Raw genomic sequence first — 22,089 nt, forward strand, 5'->3', positions numbered from 1 at the left:
TAAAAGCTCCATTAAATTAAGTTTTCGTTAATGTGAACTTTTTTGTGTGTTACTTGACTTCACTGCAGGAAATCAGTACTTCTTTCATGATGTGTTGAACATGGCTCTGAAGCCAGCTATTGTACATGACCAGCAGTATGAAAAGATACTTGGTAATTAAAAGAGATGGTTCTTGCTGAACCAAATATTCTGAATCAGTATAATGAATTCCTATCACATGAACCTTGAGTTTTTACCTGAAAAAAAGGACCCTGTTCTGATTTGAAATAAATTTTAGACAATTTGTGACTGTATATCATGTGTTTGGATTAAAGCTTTCACTGAGCTTGGATCATGATGACCCTCTCTATTGCAAGGGTGTGAGAGATCATCAGATCTTCAACAGGTTTTAATTTTAATATTGATTTTTAGGTTTGTGGATTTTATTGTTATTAAAGCTGACTGATGTCAAATAAAGTCCAATTATGGATTCCACCTGTGCTTAATTTGTAACACACATACAAAACATTGTTTTATTTTTTTTATTATTATTATTATTTTTTTTTTTTTTTTCCATGGGATTGGAATTTCAAATAATACTGATAAGTGGCAGACGACCCAAAGATAGCAAACAGCATCTTGCTATAGCACCAGTAATTGCTGTAAATGAAACATCAAAGCCCACTTGTGCTTTTAATTGGCTGGTGGCATAGGTCAGGTAGCAAGTAACTTCTCTTCAACACAGAGTGGGATCAACGGTGCAGAAAAAGGCAGAGCAAAGAAAATATAGTATGGATTCTAGGAGAGGGAGCAGTGAGAGAGAGCCAAGAATGGGCCGTGGTGTCTATAAACAAATCAACACATCTATCACCCAAGGCCTCCTGTAAGGGCCATTGGGTCACTGGTGTGTTTGCACCGATCCCATCACTCACTCAGAGTCGACAGGCCAGCCATTCCCAACCCACCACAGTCTGCTTTTCCAATCCAGTCAACAAAGCCCGCGCCCTGGCACTGTCTGTTTAGCTAGAGGGGAAACTGTCAGGAAAAGTAAGACGAATGAGCTGCCCTGATTGACTATTTCCTTAGATACTGAATCAATGGGCTTATTATCACCAGCAATTACAGTACTAATACAAACAGATGCTTGGGGAAAGACATCTGCTTAGAGAGATGAGACAACTAGATTTCCAGTCAATAGAGTGAAGAAAGCTGTGCTCTCACTGGCCCTTAACAGAGGTATTTGTATTCATGTGAGACCCAGAAGCAAACACACAACAGTGCACACAAACACAAGCGGTACACAGATGTAAGAAAGGGTTTGCAGTATTTATTGCTACTGAAAAACAATTCATTTGGAATAATAACACTTTCCACACTGAGGCTGACACAAGGGTTTTCCATCCCCATCTATTTACTAATGTTTGATTCAATTCTATGGGGGAACTGGTATATCATTTAACTTTGAATAAGCCGTTTATTGAAGAAAATTGGTGGGATTAGTTTACAAATGACCAAATAAATAGCTGTTATTTCAACTGAATGAGAGTAATGTTGGACTGTGATCACTAGTTTTGAATCTGGCAATGTTCTTCTTGGAAACAAATAAAAATCCATACCGTATTATGTGATGCACTTCTGTTGTTCTAAGATTTTTTTTTTTATTATATCAAGATAGATTTTTCTGTAATTTTGAAATAAGAACATCTTATGTTAACATAAGAAACACTGTATAAATGAGTGGTTGGCACCTTGTTGCCTTTAGAGGAATTTGCCTCGCACAAAGAGCAAGGAAAACACATGAAACCAGTGTTTTCTACAAATGACTGGTAACAACGTGCTAACTTAAGAGTGAGTCCTCTGCCATGTTGACTGGCCTGTAGTTAAATGCCAATTATTTTCAAAGCGCTGTAGTGAACTTCTTAAATTCAGTTTCCTCCACAGGTCTTTGGTGATTCACCCAAACCCCAAAAGTGCTCAGTCAGCTTTTGTGACGGGGTTGCCCTCTGACATCAGTCTGATTAGATGCACCTGTATGATAAGTTAGTAGGTAGTACCTCAGACTCAAAGTGTTTTAGTGCTTAATATTTCTGTTTGATTCTAAATGCATATTGGTGAAATGTGCTTTCCAAAAGTATAGTGGTTTCCTTATTACTCATCACAGCAGCAGCAGGGAGAAGTAAGATGTTGAGGCAACATATCGATGATGCATGAGATTCCTCATTTTACATTTGTATGGAAAGATCTTTTTATGCAACAATCCCGGCATATTTACAGGCATCATCTTCTAAGGTGACCTCTCTGCTTCTTAACAATAGCTTTCTTTGCCCAGCAGTGGCAACATATTTGACCAGGAGACCCAACATGGCTGCCATGTCATGTCTTGTTGAAGAAGTATAAAAAGGCGACCTGCTCCGCTTCACTTCCTTATTATGATGTGATTCAGTCCACAGATCTCTACACAGAGCCCCGACAGAGACACAATCATTTTTAACACTTTCCTCTCTCTCCCATTATCTACCTCCAACAAAAGCCTTGGCTCAACACCTCTCCTCCCATCGCTGCAACACCGAAACCATTCTATGGAGCTTCAGAGGGGAGTGAGGCATATCATTGGAGCTCAGGCCATGCAAACAGCAAGAGGGCCCATTCAGAACGGGCTCTGATGGACGTGGTGCCACTTGAAGAGGACATGCCTGACTTGCCGGTCCCTGACAACCGTCTGTGTTTGCCAGGTGGAGCATTGAGGGGCCGTGCCGTCCCTTTTTGTCACGGTCTGCTCTCTTACCGTTTCCACGCTGCAGGGCCCTCACTATATACCGCCATGGCTAGCTCGTCGGCTAGCTGCACGCCTGAGCAGGTAGCTTCAGGAAGCTAGCCGTGCAGAAAGGTCCATCCCCTTTTCTTGCCTTCTACGCTGTTTCTCACATTTAATTATCTGATTTTGTCTCCTCCTGTAGCTGGGAGGAGAAAAGGATTGCTGCTCACGCCTCCTTGCTGTGGAGAGCTGTTGATTGTTCTCACTAAAGCCCACAGTGGACTGAATGAAAAGACACCTTCTTGTTTCACATCACATATTAGACGGCTCCGCACAGGCCCAAGTGTTTGTGGGCACTGGACCTGTGTTTGGAGTCAATGAGGAGAGCATTTCAGCCGTGTCACCTCAGAGTTTCCTGGAGAAGGGGAAATCTTTATTTGAGATCTGTTGCTCTGGAAACAAGGCTTTACCTCCTCTTTCCCTCCATAGAGTTAAGTTGACACTGAGCCAGGATATCATTCCCTATGAAATTAGATGTTCCAATAGATACAATAACTAATCAACAAAATAGAAATTTAACCAATTTACTAGTTTAACTCAGTGTTATATTAAGGCTCGAAAAGTTTGCCACATCTCATTTTATACCCAACAGGCAATCCACTGTGTAATCTGTTTATATTCAGAGTACAGTTTCTATTCTTGCCAAATTCCTGTATTTCCTTGGAGGTTTTGTCATGTAGCCTCCTCTCAGTGTAGAAACTAGCGACCTAAAACACCAGTGAATCACATGAATAGACCAGGAGGAAAATTAACCCCCTACTTATGTGGCGATTCCATTTGAAATTCACCTAATTATGTGATTATGTCATTAGGAATGGGGCGGTGTGTGTGCATTTCAAAAGCCCCCGGTGAGTCTGTCTGTGAAATAAAAGACGCAAAAGGACCTTAGAGGTAATTAATCCATTTAACTCCCCAGCCCCAGCTCCACATGCCTCAGCAGACAACACAGCGGTCCCACAGAACGGGCCGAGCCGGGAAAGAATGCCAGTGGATTGCTTTACAGGAGAAGGCCTTTGAAATATATACATAAATGACAAACGTGCCATTCTTCTGAAGCATGAGGCACATTGGGAAAGTCCATTTCCCAATCTTTCTCTCTCTCTTTCCCTCTGTGTTGTCAGAGGCAGATTTGTTATATGGCAGCAATTATAGGTTTATGTACTGTACAGGGAATAAGGCAGAACAAGTGGCGAGACAATGGTTTATGAGAGCATGCTGATTGCAAAACAGCACAGACTCTGTATTGTATCTTATGAAGCAGACTCTTTGTCAATGATAACTGGAATTTTTGTGAAATCTTATTTTGGTACTTCCCTTCTATTGGACTGGACAACTGGGGAGGAACAGGGATTATTGGGAGAAGAGGCTAGAGACTGGCATGCAGAACAAAGCCAATATTCAGGGTTAAGTCTGACCACTGCTGTACAGATGTTGCTTTTGTATACATAATGTTCCCCCTACAAGCTAGGCTGATCTCATACCCAAGTTTTACTGAATCTAAAAAATTAAATAGATTAATGAATAAAAAGGTAATAATTTCATGCTCAGATCCATTTCTTTTAAGCACATGAGGAACTTTCAATTGGTGATGGTTTGGACAACCCCCTGTGGACACAGGGTACCTTTTTTTTTCACTCTTCTGATTTTGCCGCTTGGGAGGCTGGTATGTCACAAAATCTGACTTTAATTTTATTACTCTTATCGTGTAACTCTTCAGACATGGGGAAAAAATAAAACAAAATGAAGCAGTTTCTGAGTTATGTGATAAGGTTGACCTGGTCTGCAGGAGCTGACAGCAGTAGCTTCAGTTGTGGTTCTCTGGCTGGTTTCTCATTAAAGAGGCTGAACTGACCGTGCTCCCCAGTGGATTTTACACTTGCTATTGACTGACTTAAACCACATTTCAAACTTGCAACAATCTTGTATTGCCCCAGGAAAATGTTATTTGCATTAAAAGCATAAATAAACATATGTAATATAATAAAAGGGCCACATAGTTTAAGTGACACACAGGCATGTTTCTTGTCCTGGTAACTTTATTTGTTCATTGAACTGAAAGACACAATTAAATCATTGAAATACTCAGTGATGTATCCACCCATTTTAATGTGATAACTAACCACTTTGAATGAGCTAATAGAAGGAAGTATTTCATTCCTGGTAGCAATTAACTATATCCCACTGTTTTTCACATGCAAGTGGATTTCACATTTCCTGGATATTGAATGGATGGAGAATTTCAATAGCCTGCATAAATAGTCAATATTTAATCCTCTAAATGCAACTGGTAGTTGTTGTGCTGCCTGATTAATTAAGGAGAGCTGATTTATCGCAGGTCATACCACTGACTGTGCCCTGTAAGGAAAATAATGATATAATGTAATAAACTACAAACAGTTATATATCGCCAGCATCAATATTTATGATAAGGGTTGCAATAAAATTTTGGATGATAAATTTTAATGGAGCTTATTATAAATAAGGTCTTGGGGGAGGAGAGTGCAGTGTGTACACTTTGATAATGATGTCATGAGTGTTAAAAGAAAGCACAAAGGTTGTGTGACATAAATTCAGCAATCTTTGGCAGAAAATGTGGGACTTTTTTCAATTCTGCTTTTAAAATAATGAAATGTGGATGTTTTAGTCAATTAAAATAAAAAAAATCCAGACGTATCAAAATTTATATTTTCCTATCACAGCATTGTCCATGTAGCTCCAGTACAGATAGGTATTCCTGCCATATTGTACAGTGAGCCATGTCTCCATTGAAGCCCCCGTACTGTGTGCTGTAATAACTCACTGGCTGTCCTTGTCAAACCACCTGGCCTGAAGATAAATATGTCATTCTTTATGGCCCCCATCAGAGTCTTGAACAGATTCATATGAGAATAAAAACAGGATTCCCCCTCCCACTAAATCCATCAGGGTGATGAACGGTCATTTAAAGTGAGTGCACAACTGTTGACATTTGACTTTATGTGTTGAGTAATTCTATTTGAGAAGGCCCTTACTGTACGTCCTATACTTTTTATAGAGATTGGAAACTGGGATGAAAACTACAGTACATTACATAACGTCAGAAAAAGTATGACTGCCTTAGAAAGACACAAATACAGAAAGAGTACACTGCCAAACAGTTAATACCAGTTTTGTTCATGCCAAGGGGACTGTAAAAATCCAACTCCCAAAGGAAAAGTTTGAAATACATTGATGTGTAGTACTTAGGAATGATAAACCACCCAAACCACGGGCCTCAGGGTGTCCGCAGGTGCTTTCTAGAGCCAAGCTCCAACAGATTGGCAGAACAGTGTGGTGTAGGCCATTTGGCACAGATTACAGTTCACTGACTGCTCCATAGGGAGAGACTCCCTGACCTTTTGCCTCACTCTCTCTGTAGACACAGCAAAATATGTATATCTCAATAAAACACACATTTCTCCTCTATGCAGTTCATTGCTTTAACACAGTTATTCATTATTGATTCATTTCAAAACTTGTGTCAGTGCACAAATTTAAGTGAAGCCCTGTGAGTTTGTAAACATAACAATTTTATTTTATTTTATTTTTATTTATTTTTATTTTATTTCATTTAATTATATTTATTTATTTGTATTATTTTATTTTATTTTATTTTTATTTTATTTTTATTTTTTTTTGGGGGGGGGGGGTCATCAAAATTAAAGAAAAAACATTAGGTCTCCAGTTTTTTTTATACCACACATTAAAAAAAAATAATAGGTGTACAATTTCTCTTTGCATCCTGATGCAAAACTTCAGGAAGCATAGAAACATCTGTGAATCAGAGCAGACACAACAATGCAGCAAGTTACCAGCTTAGCAGTATCATTTTTCAAAGACTACCGAGTGAGTGTGTTTGGTGACAAAACACAGGTTTATGGTAGATGACTCCTTTGACCAGGTTCTCCATGACATGCACCAGTAAAAGGTCTATGTTGAACAGAGGATCGGCTGTGATCATACTCTTGGTTAGCAGGAAAGGATGTACTTTTAAATTTCCATCTAAGAACTGCACCAATCATGTCTTGCTGCCATAAATCAGTTTTCTAAAACTATTAAATGCCTCCATGAAGCATTTTGTCTGGTTAAATGATTTTGGGGTTTTTTCTTAGCATGGTCTCCTCCTCATTATTTCACACATTATTGAGGCTTCAGGTGTACTCACTGTGATTTTATTTACAGGACATAGAGGGGTATAAAATCTACAATTTTAGGTCTGTATTAAGTTCTCAAATTTGGCCTATCCAGCCCACCTTCTCGAATCTTCTCTGAACTTTTTTAAGGCTAGAAAGTGTCCATTTGAAGTACAAAGCCAGCTAAAGAGAGTGAAAAGGGGAGGCAGGGACAGCTAAGACTGGTCATTTAAGTGGGAGAATTGCTGGATGGCACTGAGTAGGCAGGGCAGGGTTGTCTGCAGTAAGTTAAAGGTAAGGCAAAAAAAAGATATCTCTCCTGTTTCCCCTCTGCTTACCTACCCCTCTCACCTTGCAGTCTCTCTTTATCACTAAATCGTTCTCTATCTCTCTCTAACTCTCTCTTTAACTTCTTTTCACTCACGTTCACCCTGCTGTCAATTCTGGTCCTCTTTCAATCTCCTCACCTGCTCTCCCTCTCTAATACTCTGAAAACTACTCTCTCTGCACCTCATTCTCCCCCTCCGAACACTCTCTCTAGCATTTACCAGGCAAACCCTAGTGACTGCTGGGCTGTAAAATGGCCATATGAGGCTGAGAAAGAGTCTGAGAGAGAGGTGTTAGATTCTTGACAGCGGGGTCTCCCATTATCTCTGTAATCTGGTGATAATTAGAATTAGTGCTTGGGCACCCCTAGGGCGAGACTTTCAATGACTCACAATGTCTGCAAAGGACCTGGAGGTACACAGTCTTTGCTAAACACACACCCACACACACTCATAAATCCTTGACCTAACCCCGCTCAGCACACCTCACACACAAGCCCTCAAACCCTTCTTTCTCTGTGCCAACTATTAAAACAATATCAAAACCCGCTCACACTCTGTGGTCCCCTTCAACCCCTAAAATACACAGTCACACAGAAACACACACACACGCTCACTGACTGCAACCCCCACTTCACCCCTCTTCCTTGCCCCAGGGCGGTGCGCAGCTGAAGGTAACAGTGGGTCGCTGGTGTCGGTGGTGTGAGGCTGAGCCTTCACTGCCCATTAATCTGCTGCTAATTAGAATGCTCAATAGACTCCTAAAAGAGATGTTAGCTGCCTAATTATGCTATCAGCTGGCTAACGCACTATTAAAGGGAATTGATAAGTGGGTAGGAAGCAGTGAAAACTTGACACTGAGAGAAAACGCCTTTACTTTTCAGTGGCATCCTCGTCTAGTGCATGTCTGCCCTGTGCCTGCAGCAAGGTTTAAGGTGACATGTATGTGATCATGGTGATTGTTGACACAGTAAATGTGTAATTCTAGCCAAGTGTAAGGGAGTGTGCAAAGCTGCATGAACGTACACTCAAATAAAGAACAACTACAGTTTTGTGAGCTAAAAAGAAGTGATACTGACTTTTTTTAACCTTTTTTTAAAAATTGCATGAACATGACAGGGGACAATGCATAAAAGAGAATGAGAATTGCACGTGCATGTTGAAGGTTTGTGCAAGAAGCACATAAGCCAGTTCTGGTTCTGATGAATTTTGAGATATTTCTGAGATACTCATGAGCTTAGACATAAGCCTTTCACTTCCAGCCACCAGTTGACCAACCTTTTAAGAAAAGGAAGAATGTATTTCTAAATGAGAACACATATTTTCAAAATGATACTTAAGAGATTAGGCAGGACTTGGTCAAAGCTCTTGGTAAGCACCATCCCTCAAGTCACATTTCTACATTTATTCCAAACAGGGACAGAATAAAAACAAAGTTTAAAAAAAAATACCAAAGCCAATCACACATAATTCACCATAAAAAGAACTGCTTGTTGATACTCAAGGTGTGGTCGACGGGTTTAGGCCTGGCTACGGCCTTTAACCAGTGTCGTCTGCCATGAAATGTTGTTTTGGTGTCAGTCACAGCCACTGTGACCCCCGCTGCCTCCACACAATACCTCCAGTCCCCCCCCCCCAGCCCAGCATGCAGCTCTTTCACTGAGCCTCAACGCGCATTCCAACCATTCACTTCCCCTGGAGACTCTCTTTTCCCCTGTCTCTGCCTCTCAGCTCGTCACTCGCTCTCTGTCTCTCCTCCTCCGTTTCCATCTCTTCAGAATAGAGCAGCACACAGCTCGGCAGCACAGCTCAATGCAAACCAGTATGATAGACCAAAGCACTTTAAATAGAAGAGGAGAGGATGGACTGTAAGGAGAGCAAACACATGACACAGACCATGAAATTCTGCTGCGGTAAAACTCTGTCCTTTTATTTTCACTTTATTTATGAAAGAAATGTTGACTTATGAAATCCTCTCATGCAAAGGAATCTTTTTTTTTACTGTCAAACAAACATCCTCTGTGGAGCTGTATGAATCCTGCTTTTTACACAATACAACGGCAACACTCAAATTACTGTGCGTCCACAGTCTGCAGAAGGGTCTGCAGGATTGAATGATTAGATGGACTGAAAAGTAAAAACTGTAAGTTACTTTGCAGAGAGAAATCTTTAAATGTCATGAGAAATGAAGACTCAAACTGGACCCTCCCTTTTTTTGATTATGATAAATCTCCAACTATAACAAGACACTTAAAAAAAGCAAAATATAAGCCCTCCACTTTTCATCTGGTCAGCTTTTTCTTAGCAGCCATCTGTGGCTTCCAGAAAAGGATTTTTTTTTCTGCTTACACGCAATTCAAAATCTAATGCAATCAATACAAACCACATTTGTAAAGAGGACCATTAAAGGCATTTTCAATGTCCAACCAACAATCAATTTACATGTTTGGAGAATCAAGTGCTGACCTAAACTAAAGCACGTCTAGAGAAGAGCAGGTTACTATTGATCTGCTCCTACATGAGCATGATGTCTGGTATTTTTCCTCGATGGGGTTGTGTATAATGTGGACTCAAATTGACAAAATGGTCCTTTAGTCAGTATGGACAGATTTCTTTATCATGTTGATTGTGCATTAAAGTCGATACAACATGACGAGGACACAGTGAACAACAAGCTAATGATCTGTAGCATCACTGTGTCTTTCTCAGAGTTCCAGATCATGTTTTAACTTTTCATACATTTTTATTCAATTATGTCTTCCCTGAAAAAACAAAAAGACTTAGGAAAAATTATAATAAACACAAAAATGTGTGTAGTGTGACTTTTTGAAACAAATATATTTGCTCAATACACAGAAAAAAGTTTTGATGTTTTCACAAAAATCCCCAAATTTCATTTTACTTAGGAGAGAAAAAGAGAGACAGCAAAATCCTTAAAGCCAGAATCAGCATCGCTAATGTGACGTATCAACTGTCTACATCAGTACGATCAGGCTTCATGTTGAAAAAGTGTTTTATTACACGACTACATTCGACAAAGGTGAAAAACAGGAAACAAAAACCTTAACCCGCCGCCTGTCTGTCCATTTGGATACACACTTTTCCTCGCCTTCTTTCCCCGCGTCTCTCTTTCTCTGTCTCTCTTGCTCGCTGTTGTTTGGGGATCGATAGAGTCACCTTGGTTAGCTATTTGTAGCCTCACGGTTGAAGGGGTTATATGTGTGTGGGAGAGAGTGCTCCTGTGTGAGGGATGGTGTGTGTGTGTGTGTGTGTGTGTGTGTGTGTGTGTATGTGTGTGTGTGTGTGTGTGTGTGTGTGTGTGTGTGTGTGTGTGTGTGTGTGTGTGTGTGTGTGTGTGGTGTGTACAGAAGAAAAAGAGCACACAGGGTGTGAAGAAAGCCATGGGGATCAGCATTAGCTACAGAGCCCTTTTTGCTCCTCTTTAAACTTGATCAAAGGCAATAGTAGTTGAAGCCTATTAAGCACGTCCCTCTCAAATGTGCGGGATAAGAACAGAGCATATTCAGAGGGGGCCCATATTTTAAAAAGCCACAGCTACTGAAACCAAAATGTACAGTTTTCTATAAAACATTAATGCCTCATGGAGGGAAAAAAGTGAAGAGGAAAATAAAGAAGAAAGTTTTCTGGCAGCGTAAAGGCCTGAATTCAAAGACACACCTTTGAAATCTTGAACGGCTTGATCCACACTTGCTAACTGGTTTATCAAAATCACCACAGCTATTTGCTGTGGTTGTCTGAGCTTATAAAAATACTATTTCAACTTCAGGGAAATGTTTTTGATGGCTTTTCAGTCACTTTTTTTTTTTTTTCTTATATCGTCCACCAGATGCAGTCCGGTTTCCTTTTGAGAGTTTATTTTCCTTGTGCTCCACTTTATATTGTTGAAACTTAATCACATTCCCTGTATTTTTTTTTTCTGTCTCGGTAAGAAAGCTTGAAATTTTCCCAACCAAAAATAAAACAATTACACATAACAGAGTTTGGAAATGCAAAGAGAAAAAAGCAAACTTAGTTAATGTGTCATTTATAAAATGTCAGAATGTCTCTGACAACAGAGGGACAATTTGCTTGAACAATGTTTAATGTTACACCTCAAGTACATTACTGAATTTTATAAAGTCTAACACACGTTGAATTGTATCTCACAATGTGCAGAGGTTTTTACATAATACAATAAAAAGGCAACTTCAGCTTTAGTTTTCAGCTGGTCAGAGGGCACAGAGTGTGTGGAGTGTGGAGTGGGTTTGCGGATGAAATAGATACATGTATTATGATTTCAATGACAGATTATGAATGGGCGAGCGGATGTTATGTTGAGAGCTAAACATTGTGTGAAGAGGTGAGGGGAGTTCCTACTCGTGCCACTTATAGTGGGATTGTGTGTGTGTGTGTGTGTGTGTGTGTGTGTGTGTGTGTGTGTGTGTGTGTGTGTGTGTGTGTGTGTGTGTGTGTGTGTGTGTGTGTGTGTGGCGCCTGGTTTCTACCGTGCAGCGCCCAGTCCTCCAGAGGGATGAATTAGAATAAACATATATAATCAGATAATTAGGCATTCATTGCAGGATCTCCACACACACACATACACACACACACACATTTGGTTGCATGCCTCGGGCTGGGAAAGCCAATGAAAGCACATTAGCAGATGTTTAAAGACAGTAGTGAGGTCTGGGGGTTTGTGTGTTTATTTTTGTGTTAGGACTAATTTAAGGTTTGATTTAGATTTTTTTAGAGGAGCAGGGATTTGTTTAAAATTGAATGAGGGTGTTTGTTGAGCAAGACTGTGAAATGTTTTATCTTGACGCTTTTTTAAAATCTATTTTCAAAAACAAAATATGAGATAAAGAACATAATTCCAGCTGATGTAATTTGATGTAGTGCGCCCTAAATTCTGGACGTCAGCTACTTGTTCATTTTGAGAGAAACTCAGAGGCCATCCTTTCATCATGCAGAGGCAAAGTAATGCGTGATGTTGCCCTTCCTCATCCCACCCTGTCAAATTAATTAGTACTCATCATTAATTTGGCTCCAAAACTGGCTGTGACCTGCTTACCCAGCTCCACACTGGTATCAAATCAGCCGTGTATACCTGTCAGATAAATTCTCATATCCTGTCCCATTTCTTATTCAGGAAATCTGTCAGCCTCCTTAGACCCCCTTCTCCCCACAATGAAAACAATCAAGCAGGAAGGATTTGCCTTTGACAGTTATGACAAAGCAGACGGGGGCTCATTGGGGTTTCAAGGTGGAATGACTGCACCCCCTAAAGGTCTTAAGAGGAACTCCACACCTCCCCACCTCTACCTTTTAAGCCACCAGACAGAGAGGAAGAGGAGGGAGACAGAGGAGTGTTCGTGCCACCAAACATCCTCCTCTCCTCTCTCTCAACCAGCCTTCTCTCGTCTGCCCGGGTGCTTATGATCCATTTTCCCCCAGATATGAGAAAGTTGCTCGCTCAGAGGAAGAAAGCAGTCAATCAATGCTACTGAAATAGCCACACTCCATTAGCAGGCGGTAACAGGAGCTGTGCCCTTGCTTAGGGGACTTTGGCTCAGGCGGCTCCAGTCCCCAAGTCTCTCACTCACTCTCTGTTTCTCCCTCTCCGTCTCTCTCAAGTTAAAACCAGACTCAGATAGTTTTACAGACATTATGGCATCCATCTCATTTCCGCCTCTTTATTTCCTCTTACCTCAACACCCGCCGCGACACTACACCTTGTGTCATTTTAAAAGCCTGTTTGCCCCCACATCCAAACATCATTGTGTTCCTGAGCTAGTGATGCAGTCAGGTCAAGTCAAGCAAGGGCTGGCTTTACTGCCTGCCTGGCCCTGCTGCCTGCATGTCTCTAAAGACCTCTAATTGTATTAAAAGTACTCCCCTTTGCAGACCCCTTACACCCCGATCTTTGTGTCTGCGAAAGCCGATACCTCAAAGCTCCTTTTGTTTTATAAGGGGAAAATCGTTTGGGAGTGGACCCCGGGATCTCCACCTGGCGTGCATGCCTCTCTCAACTGCAGATTATTACAAGGAACATCTGCTCAGGGGTCACCAGCAGTGTCAGTTGGCATGGAAAGATAGGCGGCATGGATCATCTTCACTTAAGCCCTGCATGCTACCTCGTTTGAAGTGTACAGGGCGGACAGTTTGGGAAGCAAAGAAGAGAAAGTTTGAATTTAAAAAAAGTCATACAGGACGAGGTGAATTATTAGGGTTGGGGTTAGGGTTTAGGCCTGGATTAGGGTTAATCCTCTAATGTGGATTCGTAGCTAAAGTGAAGAGCACACAACAACCAGCAGAATGAAAGAAAGAAGTGGATATCATTGAAGCTGTTTCACAAAGGAGGAGTGTAAAGAAGCCTAGATGTGGGAAAATCTGTGTTACAGATTGTGAAATTTTTTATTTGGTTGTGATTTTCATGCCACTGTTTTATCAAATAAAACTGACAGAGAGCAGTAAAACTGTATTCATCTCAGGTACCAGGTCTCATATTCAAGGCTGTCTTTTCACAGGCACACACACCCCACCCAAACCACCCTGTCTGCTTCCAGCACCCAACCCCCGCCTCGCCTCCCCTGTCCTGTCCTGTCCTAACCCAAACTCAGCTGGGCGGCACAGAGATAGTCACTGTGTGTAACGCTGTGTCAGGTGCTATTAGAGGCTGTTAGGTGGCAGCCTCCATCACTCTCTGCCTCCCTCGCCGTGTGTCCACTCCAGGGGTGAGGCGGTGCAATTGCCTTACACACACGCACGGCGCAGCGCGGTGACAGGAAGGCCTGATTGGCAGTGACACGACCATGTTGCAGAGGGACGGTGCAAGAAGAGAGAGAGCGAGGGGGACCCAGGTGGTGTCAGAGCAGCTCCACAGGGTGTTATTGTATCTATCCAGCAGGACCTTGTGAGCTGATGGGAGAGTTTTTGTGTGCATGTGGGTGAGAATGTGTCCCAGGTGCGAGGATGGTCACTTCCCCAGGTGCTCTGTTGGGACATATTACATATACTGTACAATGACAGAGATGGCCCTGGATGAGAGGGGATGGACTGGTTGGGGAAAAGCTTGTGTAAAACGTGACAGAGGAGGATGTACTTCCTCAAGTTAAGATCCCTAGAGAAGAGAGGTTGTTGGCAAAAAAAAAATGATTGCATTAGTGAGGATATTATTGTGAATGTAATAATTTTTATCTGTATTTATCACACCTTTTCTAAAACTTCGACAACTTCTGTACAATTCCTTCATAATTTCTATGTGCATGTTTTAATACTGGTTGTCAATATTTACAAGGAAGTGACAACATTATACATTTGAATAATTGATTCATGGCTCTGTGGCGGTGTCGCAATCTATCATAAAAGTTTGAATATTTCAAGTGGTTTACAAATAGAGATGGCAAAAGAAATTAACTGTGTGTGCAATAAACTTGATTTAGCAAAAGTTTTAAACTAATATTTCGGACACATTATCAGTTAAGTTGAAAATTACCTGATACTGGGTGTAAAGAAGGAGGGTGACACTTGGATTATTTATTGAGAAATAAATACCTAACCAGTCATTAAATATGGATGCTAAGTCCTGCCCCATATGCAGCAAAATTATACTGCTCCAGCTAAAGCTCTTTCAGTCTAAGAGAAGTATCATAGTTGAAAAATTATTCTCATGTATGCCACAATTTCCAACTTCAGGTAGTTTGGGGGAACAGTGAACCACATTTTTTGATGGTGTGGTGGTGTGGTGTAGTTCAGCCTCTGCCTCTCCAGGTATCACACACCCCAGTTACAGCACAGTGCAGAAACAGCTATTCTTTACATTTTCCATGGGGCAGATTGTATAAAACTGATATATTTGACTGTTCAAACAAAAGGAAAAACAGATGTTTTGCTTAAAGGAACAACATTTAACTCATACAAGACAGTCTTCATCCATTGGGGGCTCAAAAATCAACACAAACCAGACGTTCATCCAGGGGCTGCTCAGCTCTAAGAGTGTACAAGAATATCTGATTTGATGTTATATTGTATCTATTTTTGGTTATTTACCTACTGGTCCTGTTGATGCACATTCTAAAGCAGAATAAACAGCCATCTGTGTGACAGAAACCAGTGCTCCCTGCTTTGTGATGAAGAGAAATGAAAGGTTCAAGAGAGGAGTGAGCACGAGGCCCTCCCCCCTGTGGGGCTGCCCTTGTCTTGCCTGATCCTATGTGCTGAAAAGTGACGGCAGCTCGCTGGCAACACGTCTCTGGTTTGTTTCAGCTGCTTTCTTATTACCTCCATCTGCTCGCCGTCTATACACCTTGAACTTCCTGCAGTACTATTAAACAAATGTGGCTATTGATTCGCCGGGTCATTTGATACCTCCATATCATGGCTCATAAATGACCTCCTGTGTGTTAGCGTTCACCCTTTTGATTGTTTAATTGTGCAAAATGCTACTTTTAATTAAAGGCTGTAAAAACTGTAATAAAACTGAATCACCTATGTCATGAATATTTGTAGGCCATGATTCAGTCTTCTGCAATAAAGAGTGGGCCATATTCCAGATTGACTATGGAGAGGTTGAAATGCTCCCACTGGTGTCATTTCTTTGACTTTTACTTCTTTTCAGGGTATAATGTGGAGTATGGTGGTGTAGCACAGCTGACTGTGCTGATACAAATTTTATGCACACTGGATAAACACATACTTTTTACTGAGTTTGGGGACAAAACAGTGGTTTGTCTATGTTTTTTAAATTTGCTGGTGAATTTCAGGACATTCTGATGGTTTCAAGAGATGAAGTCCCTCTAAAAATTAACCTTATACTGTATGTCTGCTAAATTCACATAAAGATTCATTGCTTCTCTCTATGTATTTTTCCCTCATTATATTTTCTGTCCATTTCATACCAAGCACATCAAATTCCCTAAAAGCACAACTGCACCAGTATTTCTTGTTGCTCCAGCACACATTGAGTATTGTACTGCATGTTTCTCGGGTCACCAACAAATAGGATCCATCACACAATAATACCTATACAAGTAATTGCCTTTCTTCAGGCTATAAGGCCCCGAGGTCCTCTTGTCCACTGAAAGCTTTGCTCATAAACTCCTGATTCTAAAATTTGATATTGTGGAGGCCCTGCTATTGTTGCTCGCACCAAAGCCTGGCTGATACAGTGTTAGCGCAGAGGCTAAATCTCATGTTCTTCCCATTGTATCTCATAACTGGGTTAGCCCTTCAAAAACACAAGATGTTTTCACAACGCTCAGAGGAAAATGACTCATGTATCAACTCTGACAAGGGAAAAGCCTGTATTATCTCATAAAAATCATGTGAATAATTATCTCAAACCCATTTCAAATATTATAAAGTGTATCTACCAGCATTAACATCTTACCCAATACCTCCTACATCTCAAATTATACTCAGAATAAAGATGCTCTGGGGCATCAACACCCGCTTATCCCTGGTGCAAAAAATAAAAATAAAAAAAAAATAAATGACTCAACCACAAAGAAGGAACTCCAACAAACAATAAAGACAATTTAACAGTAATGTTGAGTGTAATTTCTAGAATCAGACAGTGTGGTTTGTCATTTCTCATTTGATTGAGTCTCAGTAAACAACATTACGACCTTTGCTTATGTTTCTTTGTTGCCTTTGGCTATGTGCCAAATGCAGCCAACAAATCAGGGCTTATTTCATAAATGCATTTGCCCGGCCTATTGCATTGGACAGAGGAAGATCACATTTATTCAGGTATATGTGCAAGCCAAAGACTGTGATACAACATCACTTATGTATGTTACCACTGACATGTCACAACACATGACATTGTCCCATACTTGTCCTTATATTGCTTTCAGTAAACACCATGTTAATGTTAATAGAAGCATGTTGACTGTGGATATGAAACCTTATAATTAGCTTATTTCCCTACTTAATATATCCAGCTCTGTATCACCACATGGTCCAGATACCTAGCAGAAGCAGTGGAGTGTGTTTACATGGCTCGTCCTCTTTGAAAAGGACAGACCTTATTAGCGCTTGTTTGTCCCTCGCCTTGAACATCCCAGCAAATGACAAGGGAGTTCATTTTCTTACATCTTTGAGCCCAACATGAAAGAACCTTCTGGTAATTAGTATACAGTGATTAATGATTGTCAGTATCATAGCTTTTGCTTTAATCAAATAAACACTCACAGAAAGACATACCCTGTGTAAATTCAGGGTGTAATTTGTAGGTTCAGATTTTTCATACGGGATGGAATGAGAGAGCACAAGGTTTTGCTAAATTAATGAGTACATGATTCATGTTTTCCTCTTATCCAAAGCAGGGATGTGAACTAATAAGATCATATTCTGCCTTCTCTTTTAAGTTGAGTACAAAAGATGAAAGGTGTGCATGGGTCAATCTGATTAAAAATCTTTATTGTTTATAACCAGTGTTTAAAATTCACCAAAGAGAAAAAAAATGGATCTTTAGTCTCACAATCAAAATGTTTGGTTTACTGTTTTTTTCAGTCTGCCTGTAAGAGGAAAATAAGTGGTCAACAGATCCATGCTGGCATGATAAATAAGCACAAACACACACAATGCATGTGTGCAAAAATCATTGCTAATTATTTCAAGTGACGCACTGATCAATCTTTCATAACGTAACATCATTCCTCATGTAGGTTCTCAACTGCAATCTGATTCTGGTAATGTTTTTAAGTCTCTTCTGCCTTTACCCTTCCATTGGCTTTATGGATTTTACTGCACTGTAAAAAGGAAGCGGACCAATTCCCTTCTGAAGGAGTGTATCAAAGCCCATCTGATTAAACTGACAAAATATTCAATAAAATGCTTGTTAAAATTAATTTAATAAGAAGCCATGCAATGTTACCCAATGATCTAAACTAGCCTGGTTGTTGAGTCTGCACCGGGTGTATAATTTTCACCGTTGGACTTAATTTCATTTGGGTCAGACATAGCTTTGAATTCCACAAAGAAAAATCAGTTCCTTCCTTACATTTTCATGAGATTTTCAAGACAAGAGCAGGTAAGGGTTTAACACCTCATGAAAACGGGCACTACTGCACATTTATGAACCCCAGAGCTTCGCCCCACCTGGATTTCTTAGAGGTGAAAGGTTCCAAATCCCTCTTTAGATGGGTTGATCTTCTCAGGCCCATTATGCCCCTTCACTGTGACAGGGCTGGAAGCTGAGAGGCAGTCCAGGCAGAACAAAGATAAAAGGGGAATTAAAGAGGAAAACCGAACTCTACTTCTAGCATTTGTATAACTTACCCTATCTTACACCTGAGCATTAGGACAATTCAGTTTGTATTCCCACCTTAATGCCTTGTTTCCCATCGCCCTTCAAAGTACTGCACTAAAGCCCTTCACAGAATTGTCAGAAAATCATTCTGGGGCTGCAGACAAAGTTTTTTGTAGAACTGGAAAATTGACAGTTCTTCATTGGAATAATCCATGTAGGGGCTAGGTCAGATAGTTCTTCAGCTAGCAGTTATCTCTTTTAGAACATTTTGCCTATATTGGGTAGGACAGGTAAAAACAGACAGGCAGTGAGGGGAGTAGTGAGCGATGGTTACATGTAGCAAAGGGTCATTTAGGGTCTTTAAATGCGTAGCTTAACTTGTGCCTGTAAAAATAAATGCTCTGTTTAAGGATTTCACACAAATACAATGTTATCTTAATCTGTAATTTAGCTGTAGGGAAACTTAAAGAGACCGTTTTGGGGCTGTTATCTGCGCAACCCAAAGCTTGAAATCCAAGATGGTTGCCCCCAGAATCAACAATGAAAAAAAAAAAACAAAAAAAAAAAACTGCACCCGTGGTTTTTTTTTTTTTTTTGTATTATAGTCTTGTTTTGTGTTCGTACACTGATATTAAAGTGCAAGCTCTTTCTGTGGAGGTCTTCTCATGGTACTTTTGAGCACAAAATATGGTATTAGCATACAATGCAAACCACAACAGAAGCAAAGACATCACATCTAGTTGACGACATTCCAGTTATGGGTTGATATCAAACATGGTGAAGTCATCCACTCATTCCCAATGGCTATTTCAGGAGTGCATGAAACATCTTTGTCTTTGTTAGTGGTTACTGGTTATAATAATAATAAAAGGTCCTGTATTGCCTCAATCGTAAGAAGCTCTTTGTCTGGTGCTGTCCCTGTTTGTTCTAAAACTGTACTGATTGAACCACCCCTTGAAAACCCAACCTGGACCCAAACTCTCTTGAAAACTACAGACCAATTCCTAAACTCCCATTTTTAGCTAAGATCCTGGAAAAAAGTGTTTTCGTCAGTTAAATGCACATCTAACAAAGAACCGTTACTGAAGAATTCCAGTCCAGTTTCAGATCTACCCACAACACTGAATAAGTTCTTCTTAAAGTTTGCAATGACTTTTGGAACAAACATGCTGATGACTGCCTTAACCTGGTCCTCCTTGTCCTAAGTGCTGCATTCGATACAATAGATCACAGGTTTTGTGATGGAAACAGTATCACTCAATGCCGTATTCCTTATTCCAGTTCCTATGATTAACATAAAACTACCATGGCCACCTGTCAACCAGGATAAAGACACAAAAGGTGATTATCCCTGCTGTCTAAATATGGTCACTTCTAGTTCCAAGAACCCAAGATGGTGACAGCCAAGGCTAGTAAATAATCTCTTGTTTACAGTTATAACTGGATTAGGGCAGCCCTGTCCAGTTCACTTTCTCTACTAGAACAAAGAGTGTATCTGATGACAGTAAGCCCACTGAGCTGAGGGCAACGTCGAGGTCCCCAAAGAGAAAGCTGAGATTGACTGTTAGAGAAACCTGGGACACAACTCAACCCCTGAAGCAGTTGATCACGACACAAATGACAAATAATTGACTAGATGATGGATGATGAGATTAGATTTATGGGTTTAAACAAGGTCAAACATCTCACTCCCACCTGCTAAACCACAACACTGCTTCGAATGCTGGAATCAGAATTATGGTTATGTGCATGATAATTCTCCCATCATGGCCTTGGGAAGGTTGTTAAGGACTTGTGTGATATCCAATAGGTGTTGGGTTTAACAGCTGAGCCTAGTGGGTCAAAACACAAGGTCAGAGGAACAAGGAGGGGGATCCATTACTGATGCTGGGTTTGGGGTAAGGGATGTGGTTAGATGTCTCAGTCTGTCATAGTTTTGCTCTTTTTTTTTTTAATTTTACATCCCTACATCATATAGAAACAAGTTTATTATATGACTACAATGAATATTACATACCAGACTGAATGGTTACAGAAAGTACTTTGTATAGCTGCAGGTAAACATACAGCTTGATTGTTTTGCTTGATTCTAATGATCATGAAGAGACATCCATTTTAATTTCAGCTTGTTTTATAACCAGTTCAAAGCCCAGCACTGCAGCTTGAAGCAATTCATCTATAAAACTTTGATTTATGAATACAAGTGTGATGTGTGGTCAGATTTGTTTTTAAGTACACATTAAAAATTAAAGACAAAGTGTCTGTAGCATCTATTTAAAAATTCCCCTGCTGATAAAAATCCTTCACTCAAATGTGAATTGTTTACCGTAATGCCCCTTTGCTGATGAGATCCATCATGTGGTCATGAACTCTTTACTTGAGTCCCACAATGAAGGCCAACCTCTCTTTTATGGGCCATTTTTTAAGATAAAATGGAGCTCGCAGCACTGTTTACTTTGCCGTTACCTCATAAAGAATAAATTACCCACTTTAGAGGTTCCCAAGTTCACTACCAGTGCGAAAAAAACGAAGAAGAAGTTTTACTATTTATAGGAGGTAAGTGGTTAACTTTATATGCACTTTGGTAGTTTTTGCACACTTCGTCTCCTTCATCCTCCACGGCTCGAGGACAAGGGAGCTGTTAACTGTTGAGAGCCAATAAAACTGTTATTGCTGCTATCTTTAACATGCTGTGAATAAGGAGAGTCTTAAACAAACTACAGACTGCAGTGGAAGAATGATTAACTCTTGTATTTATAATGCTTACTGTGTAAAGCAGCCAACCGTATTTTTCCAAATGGCTGAATTTTATTTTTAAGACATAAATTTCCTAAATCCTTGCCAATATATCCACAGGACTGTCAGACACAGGATGAGATACATATTGTTAATGTGTTCTTTTCTTTCCTTTGGTAACTGAAAACATACTTTATCATTTTTGGGATAACACTGATTTTTTTTTTTTTGTACAAATATAGCTTTGGGGTCTTGGTATGACACACACTTGTAGTTGCATTCACTCATACTCTATTGTGCTAAGTACTTTAAAAAACTTTGGATCACAAGATCTGGGGCAAAGAACCAATGATCAATCTGCACACATGGACAAATTAGCCAGTGCTTAAACAATATTAAGTATTGGCAAACAAATAACCTAGTTAATGGTCTTTTTATTCATTTGCAGTAATTGAAACTATGACAATTTTTACACTAAAAGCGACAAACATGTTTCAGTAAATGTGACAAATACTCTGAAGAACAGGCTGCTTAATCAGAAACCTGTACTGCTGCACAAGAGTTACAGTCCATCTGGTTACCTCTATGTTGTGTTTACGAGTAGCCAGAGAGTGAATACTTTATTGTAGACAGGTCATTACTTAAGTAGCCAGTGCACAGACTATGCTTTTTGAGAATAATTTATCTAAGGCCAAAATAAATCAATGCATATTTAGAGAACATATGTTACTAGATTTGGACAAGCTGCAAAGCTCGGCTCCATTAATAAATTGAGAATGTGGGGATTCATTACCGTATGGATTTTGAGAGCATATCCATGCAAATGAC

The 22,089-nt window shown here is 40.1% G+C and overlaps 1 protein-coding gene across 1 annotated transcript in view; it reads left to right on the forward strand.

Moving 5' to 3' along the window:
* adamts16 (ADAM metallopeptidase with thrombospondin type 1 motif, 16) overlaps positions 1–22,089 on the forward strand; it is a 172,249-nt gene that overhangs the window by 7,159 nt on the left and 143,001 nt on the right. The window contains exon 2 of the mRNA XM_074683267.1: positions 12,421–12,700. Coding sequence (XP_074539368.1) covers positions 12,421–12,700 — 280 coding nt within the window. The remainder of the gene's footprint in view (positions 1–12,420; positions 12,701–22,089) is intronic.

This window comes from Halichoeres trimaculatus, unplaced genomic scaffold (genome assembly GCF_033239565.1).
Source record: "Halichoeres trimaculatus isolate MK-OKI-2021-1 unplaced genomic scaffold, fHalTri1.1 fHalTri1_scaffold_12, whole genome shotgun sequence".
NCBI lineage: Eukaryota > Metazoa > Chordata > Actinopteri > Labriformes > Labridae > Halichoeres > Halichoeres trimaculatus.